This window comes from Melanerpes formicivorus, unplaced genomic scaffold (genome assembly GCF_026170545.1).
Source record: "Melanerpes formicivorus ecotype bairdi unplaced genomic scaffold, bMelFor1.0.p_v2 SCAF_29, whole genome shotgun sequence".
In the NCBI taxonomy this organism is placed as follows: domain Eukaryota; kingdom Metazoa; phylum Chordata; class Aves; order Piciformes; family Picidae; genus Melanerpes; species Melanerpes formicivorus.
The window spans coordinates 3,329,180-3,336,371 of record NW_027142381.1 but is presented as its reverse complement, the minus strand read 5'-3'; the positions used below and the strand labels follow the sequence as shown (position 1 = coordinate 3,336,371).

The following is a 7,192-nucleotide window of genomic DNA, read 5'->3' as shown; positions in this document are numbered from 1 at the left end:
TGAGCAGCGCCTGTGAACCTGGGAAGCTCAGCTTTGGTGCTCCTGTGGCTGCAGGAGAGCCCCCCTGAAGGCTGGAACGTCCCCACGGCCTCACTCACAAGCTCTCCTTGGTAAGCGGGCTGAAGCCTTCCGGCTTGTCGCTGTCCAAAGAACCAATGCCTTTAGTGTGAGTCTGAGGCGGGAGCCCCACGTTAATTCTTGAACCTGTGTCTCTTGTTCCCCCACCCCACAGTCTTTGGAGGGTTGCCCCCAAAGCTAGGACCTCCTGGCTGAGAAACCTTCCTCATCCCCAGCTTCTCCTGGGCAGTGCTTAGAGGGAAAACTACTGAGGTGGCCATAAACCAAACACATCCATGAGCCAATGATAACCATAGGAGAAACCCTTGCACAGCCAGACAGAAACACACAGGTCTCTTGCCCTGTGCTGGAGGAATGATGCTCTGGATTCCTTTCTGGTCTCTCACAAAAGAAGGAAAGGGTTTCAACAAGTAACAAAAAAATACTGTTTCAATTTAAAGGGGAAAAAAAAAAAAGGTTAGTTGATAAGAAGGTGTTTTGGTGAAAACAATTCTGTTGTTCTAAGCAATGTGGATGAGTGAAACCCCAGGGGGGCCCAGGCAGAGTGGCTGCTCAGGGAAGCAAACAGCAGCAGCTCTTATCAAGGCTCCAGCTCACACAGTCATGTGATGTGTGTGCCCACACCTGCCTGGCAGGGTGGTGGGTAGCCCTTCACAGGGGTGTGACACTGTCCTCAGAGCAGGAGAGGGGGACGAGAAGCTGCCTAGCAAGCAGGGATAGCCCTGTCGGGGCTGAGGCTGCAGGAGGGGCTGCTGGTCCCTGTCCCTCTGTCCCTCCAACTAGGTCAAAGTCTTCAGCTTGACTGGGAGAAGCCAAGTGACATCCATCACGCTCGGTGTGTTGGGACCAGCAGAGATCAAGCCAAGGGCAGGAGGAAGCTGTGCAGAGCACGTGAGTGGTGTGGGGAGTGGGAGGCTGTTATTTGGGTCTCTGGGATGTGTTCCAGTGTGAGCAGAAGGAGCAGATGAAGCTGGTTCCCCTGGGACAGGGTCCTCTGGTGTCTGATGGGTCACAGACTGACATTGGAGCTCCCCTTGATTCACCAGGCTCCTACAGCTTTAGAGCTACAGAGTTCTTAGCTTCTGGAGAAGCAAAAAGTGAGGTCAGCACAACTTCAACCAGCAGGCAGACTTTGGCCTGTGTCAGAGAGTGGTCTACAAAGTCCTTTAGGAGGCAGTCCTGAAGGGCCAGGACTGTTAGATCAACTGTTAGATCAACAGTTGGGCTCGGTGATCCTGGGGGTCTCTTCCAACTGGAACAATGCTATGATTCTGATGCATGGTAAAAGTCTACTTTGGGTCACAGCCTTCCCTTTGAGTTTGCAGCTGTCTGCACTGCTGACAGGGGGTGGAAGTGTCTCTCCCTTTCCCCTTCTCCCCATCATCACTCATCTCTGCTTTGTCTTGCAACAAGACTGATCCTCCCACCCCTGTTTCCCGGACCAGGCCTTTGCTGCTGGGTGGAGAGGCGACAGGATGGCTCGAAGAGTGAGCATCAACGAGCTGGAGGACCAGCTCCTCTGTCCCATCTGCTTTGAGGTCTTCAAGGAGCCCCTGATGCTGCAGTGTGGACATTCCTACTGCAAGTCCTGCGTGGTGTCGCTCTCTGGAGAGCTGGAGGGGCGGTTCCTGTGCCCCGTGTGCCGCCAGACCGTGGACGGCAGCGCCTCGCCACCCAACGTCACCCTGGCTCGCGTCATCGAGGCACTGCAGAGCTGGGGGGAGGCAGAGCCCACCCCACAGGCCTGCCCAACACACCACAACCCCCTGAGCCTCTTCTGCGAGGCTGACCGAGAGGTGATCTGTGGGCTGTGTGGCACCATCGGCAGCCACCGGCAGCACAGGGTCAGCCCCATCTCCACCGCCTACTGCCGGATGAAGGTGGGCAGGCAGGCCTGGATGGGGCTCCTGGGCTGGGGCTGGGGGCACCTGCTGTGCTTGCTGGCCAAGTGTCCCCTCTGGACATGATTCCAGCCAGGTGTAGGGCAGAGGTCCTGGGTTGGGGGGCAGCTGTTTCTCAGGCTGAGAGGACTCAGTTTTGGTGGCTGCACCGCGGTGGGGAGCTGGGGAGTGTCGGCAGGGCCTTTCGGGACCCTTTCCAAATGTCATCAAAGAGTCTGCAGATAAGACTGAGGTGAGGTGCCACAGGAGAGCAGGGAGGCAGGGAAATGGGAGTCCCAGCCAGGCAGAGCAAACAGCATCATATGAAAGCCCCAGGAATGGAAAAGCACAGGGCCACCCGTCCCCTCCACTCCTGGCACCAGGGAGATAAGAGCAGGAGGCAGCAGAAATGCTCCTGCCCCAGCCAGGCTCTCAGCACTGGCACTGGGAAGGGCCATATCCAGGGCTAAACCTCAGCCAAGAAAGGGGATCAGGAAAAAGAGAGGAACCTCTCATTGTGAAAATTTTCTTCCTTAGATCTGGCCTAAATCTCTCTCAGTTTAAAAACATCACTGCTTGTTCTGTCACAAGGGGCCCTGGTAAAAGTCTGTGCCCATCTTTCTGAGCAGCCCCTTTAAATGACTGAAAGGCCACAGTAAGATCCCTCTGGAGCTTTCTCTTCTCCAGGCTGAACAACCCCAACTCTCTCAGCCTTTCTTCTTTTCCCTTCCAAATGAAGAATAGGAAGTTCTCATCCTCAGCTTTATGCTGAGCATGAAGCTCATGGTCTGGGATACACCTGTAGCCAGCTCAGGTCACTGCCCTGGCTGACTCCAAACTGCTAACAGCCTGCAGACCATGGCTGGCCTCAGATTCTGCCCCAGTGACATCAGGACAGAGGGTGCTGCTGGCTGGGGCTGGCTTTCAGCCCCTTGCCACCCACTTGCCACTCTCTCACCAGGTGTGGAGCCACCACAGGGTGTGAAATACATGGGAGCTAAGACATGGTGCTTCTGGCAGGAGCACTTGGTCAGCAGCAGCCAGGTCAGGGCCATACTCCAAGCCCTCTCCTGCCTCTGGCAATCTCAGATCCTCTAGATGAAGAGAGTAAAGACCAGCAGGATGTGCAGAGCCCCAGAAAGCTTTGAGAAAGCTTAGGAGAACTTCTGCTGAGGGCCCTGTGCTCCTTGGGCAGCTGGCAAGCTCTGCCTGTGGTCAAGGAGGCTTCCAGAGAGGTGCCTTCTACAGAGGTGGTGTCTTTTCAGGAGGAGCTGTCTGTGCTGCTGACTGATATCCACCAGTACAAGAGGAACCTGGATGAACACCTCAGTAAGCTCATCAACAACAAAAGCCGCATCGCAGTGAGTGCCATGAGCCGGGACAGTCTGTCTCTGAGCCCTTTGTGTCCCATACAGCCCCTCCTCCTCCCTTCTCTGGGACAGCAGACAGAGCTTATCTTCCACCCTGTTCCCTGAGGTTTGTGTTCTCCAGGGAACTCAGGGATTAAACATAGAGCTGCTTCTGGGAAGGGTGACGTAGCCCTGTCTGGTGGCACAGCCCTGTGCCCAGAAGGGGTGACGTAACCCTTCCTCGGTGTCCTGGCACAGCAGCAGTCAGACCAAATGTCCTTGGAGGTGGGGAGATCCCAAGTGAAAGTACTCTACTTAGAGCAGGCTTCCCAGTCAGAGCAACACTGCTGGTTTCACAGTGTCACAGCATTTTAGAGGTTGGAAGGGACCTCAAGAGATCATAGGGTCCAACCCCCCTGCCAAAGCAGGATCACTTGGGGTAGTCCACACAGGAATGCATCCAGGTGGGTTTTGAAAGTCTCCAGAGAAGGAGACTCCACAACAAGTGTAAGCCTGGGTTAGCTGCATGTCTCTTTCACACACAGCAGATGTCCACAAGGGACCTTCTGAGGCCAAAGCTTCCCAGTTGGGCTCTTCAGAGGGCTCAAACCAAATGGCAGTGGAGCTGCACTATCTTAACCCAGAACAAAGGTTGTTCCCTGGAAGCAGAGGGATCCAAGAGCTCTTCCAAGGCTCTAATGAAGCTGGTTGGGACACCAGGGAATCAAAACCTAGGGGATCAGATGTGTAAAGCAGCAGAGCCATGGTGGTGAGCTGCAGAGGACAGCAGGATGAAACCACACCTAGCCTGCTCTAGAGCTACTCTCTCTTTGGAAAGCCAGTGGAGGGGGGCTTGGTGGGACATGCTGGCATTGGTGGTGGCACCTCTGAAACCAAAAGGCAGGTGAAGGAGATGGAGCAAGCACACAGCTGATTGATGTCTCCTGGCAGAACGAGGTGGATGTCTTCAAGTGGGTGATCCGGAAGGAGTTCCAGGAGCTGCACAGGTACATTGATGAGGAGAAGGCCTCCTTCCTGGAGAGCATCGAGGGGAAGGCAGCTCAGCTCATCAGCTCCATTGAGGCACAGCTCAAGCAGACATCAGATGCCCTGCAGAGGCTTAAGGAGATGCAGAGCTCTCTGGAGGCACTCAGCAATGAAAGCCAGCTTGATTTCATCAGGGTGAGTGTGCTTGCTAGCAAAGGCAGTGACAGCCAGGCTCTCCAGCCTTCATCCTGCTGCTCACAGATAGCCCTGAGCCTTGTCTTGGGCAGAGAGAAGCCTCACCAAGGGTAGCTGGGACACCACAAGAAGTGAGATGTAGGTGCCCTCTGTCCAGCCAGGGCTTCCCCTGGTGGGAGAAACCTGTTGTCCATTGAGAGGCAATGCCTGTGGCTGTCCCAGGAGAGGCTGTCCATGGCAGTGTGGAACTGTGAACTCAGTCAGGAGCTGCTGTTCTGTCAGCCTCCCACCACTGACTCTCTCTTTCTCTTGTGTTTTCCAGAAATACAGCTCTGTCCAGTTCAGGTGAGTGGTGGGACCCAGCAGCAAACAGAGCAATGGGGATGGCCAGTGCCTCCACACCAGGACTGGAAGTCCCAGGCCAGTGCTGCTGGGGAGCCTTGTGTGGACACTGCTGTCCTGATGGATAGCCAGGGCCAGAGCTGTGCACTCAGCTCTAGAGGAGGGCAAGAGCAGCTGGTGAGACCCCAGTGGTTCTGTCATACGTGGCAGCCAGGTGAGATCCTGCACTGTCCCTGTCACAAGTGCCACTGCCTTTCCAGGTCAGAGCTCCACAGCCTGCACCCTGGTGATGGCATCTTTAACCCTGTGTCCTTCAAGCCATGCTTCCACCAAGATGACATCAAGATGACCGTGTGGAAACGTCTGCACCGCCGTGTCCTGCCAGGTACTGCCCTGCCGGCACCGCGCCAGCTGCCCTGGCCCGCTGCTGCGTGGGGACAGGCTGCCCAGCCAACCTCCTGCTGCCTCAGCTCTGTGCTTGTGCTCTCCTCAATCCCAGCAGAGCTGCTGGAGTAGTGCCTGCCAATGTCTGTGGTAGCTTTAGGCTATGCCTTTGAAAAGATCTTGAGCAGGAAGTAGTAAAATGTCAACAAATCATTATTGGGTGTAAAAAGGAAAATGATGATGGTGCTAGACAATCCCACTGGAAGAGATAAAGGAGGATAGGATAGGATAGGATAGGATAGGATAGGATAGGATAGGATAGGATAGGATAGGATAGGATAGGATAGAATAGAATAGAATAGAATAGACCAGACCAGACCTGACCAGACCAGGTTGGAAGAGACCTTTGAGATCATCATATCAACTAGCTTGCAAAACCATCTTTCTCTCTTTTTGCTTCCTGGGGCTGGGAGATACTAACTGCCTTCTGCTTGACCTTGGCTGCACTGCTTTGTTGTGACTGGGATTAACTTCTCTGTCTCTCCTTCTCTTGTCCCTTTTGTCTACAGGGTGGGTAGGGAAGGAGGCAGGGAAGGGAGAAGCTGTTGCAGCACCCCTGGTCTTTGGCCAGGGGGGTCCTGGTGCTGTTTATTAATTGTAAATAGCTGCATGTCATCATCTTCATCATGCCTGCTCTTTAGCAGCTTGCTCTGGCCAAACACTCCAGCTGCTTTAAGATCAGCAGTGCCAGCTTGTGCCAGCGCTCAGGGCTGTGCCTGCAGCCTGTGTGCTTTCCCTCTAGCTCCGGAGGCGCTGAAACTGGACCCGGTGACAGCGCATCCCCTCCTGGAGCTCTTCAAGGGTGACACAGTGGTGCAGTGCGGCCTCTACCAGCGCCGGGACAGCAACCCCAAGCGTTTCGACTCCAGCAACTGCATCCTCACCTGCAAGAGCTTCTCCTGCGGCCAGCACTACTGGGAGGTGATCGTGGGCAGCAGGAACCACTGGCGCCTGGGCATCATCAAGGGCACGGTCAGCCGCAAGGGGAAGCTCAGCAAGTCTCCCGAGCAGGGTGTGTGGCTCATCGGCCTGAAGGAAGGGAAGGTCTACGAGGCCTTCAGCAGCCCGCGGGCCACCCTGCCGCTGACCGCCCGGCCCCAGCGCATCGGCGTCTACCTGCACTACGAGAAGGGGGAGCTGACCTTCTACAACGCCGACAGCCCCGACCAGCTCAGCCCCATCTACACCTTCCAGGCGGAGTTCCAGGGCCAGCTCTACCCCATCCTGGACCTGTGCTGGCCGGACCGAGGGCCCTACTCCCCTCCCATCATCCTGCCTGCACCCGCTGGGAGCCGGCCCCCCCGGGTGCTGTACGACCCCTCTGCCCCAGAGGAACCCCCCAAGCCATAGCTTGGGCAGTGGATGAGGCTGGGGCCAGGGAGGTCTGTAGCTGGATCCTGGGGCCCTGCAGCAGAGAGTCAGGCTGCAGTGCAGGGTTGTCCTCCTGTGGAAGCTGCGGTACTGCAGCTGCAGCAGCACAGGAGGGCCCTTGCTCAGGAGATGTCAGCCTTGACCTCTAAATCCCCAGCCTGAGGCTGTCAGGCTGACCCAAAAGCCTAAAACACAGCTGGCCTGCCAAGATCTCCCTATGGAAAGGAGCACCTGCCTGAAATGTGTGAGCCCCTCGGGTCTTTGCTGGCCGTGTCTGTCTTCTCAATAAACAGCTTCTGTTAGGTGAGGTGGTTGCTGGCTAGCACAAGGACCAGCTCTGAGGAACCAGCCATGGCTAGAGCTGAGCAGGAGCTGGGAGGGAAAAACAGGAGCCACACCAGCAACTGCAAAGAGCTGTTTGCTCCTGGGGGGGAGGACACCAGCAGCAGCACCACTTCCAGCTGCTCAGGGATGTGAGCTGGTGTGGAGAACCACTCCCACAGCCTGCCTGGGTGGGATATTGTGCCTGGGGGCTGCGGGTAGAGG

General features: G+C 56.1%; 1 protein-coding gene across 1 annotated transcript; it reads left to right on the top strand.

Moving 5' to 3' along the window:
- The first annotated feature begins 30 nt into the window (after window positions 1–30).
- Window positions 31–6,887, top strand: TRIM50 (tripartite motif containing 50). Its single transcript, XM_068155007.1, has 8 exons — window positions 31–110; window positions 862–969; window positions 1,524–1,958; window positions 3,224–3,319; window positions 4,259–4,489; window positions 4,812–4,834; window positions 5,092–5,216; window positions 6,018–6,887. The coding sequence occupies exons 3-8, from the start codon at window positions 1,554–1,556 to the stop codon at window positions 6,623–6,625; spliced, it is 1,488 nt and encodes a 495-aa protein (XP_068011108.1). The 5' UTR covers window positions 31–110; window positions 862–969; window positions 1,524–1,553; the 3' UTR covers window positions 6,626–6,887.
- Window positions 6,888–7,192: the final 305 nt, after the last annotated feature.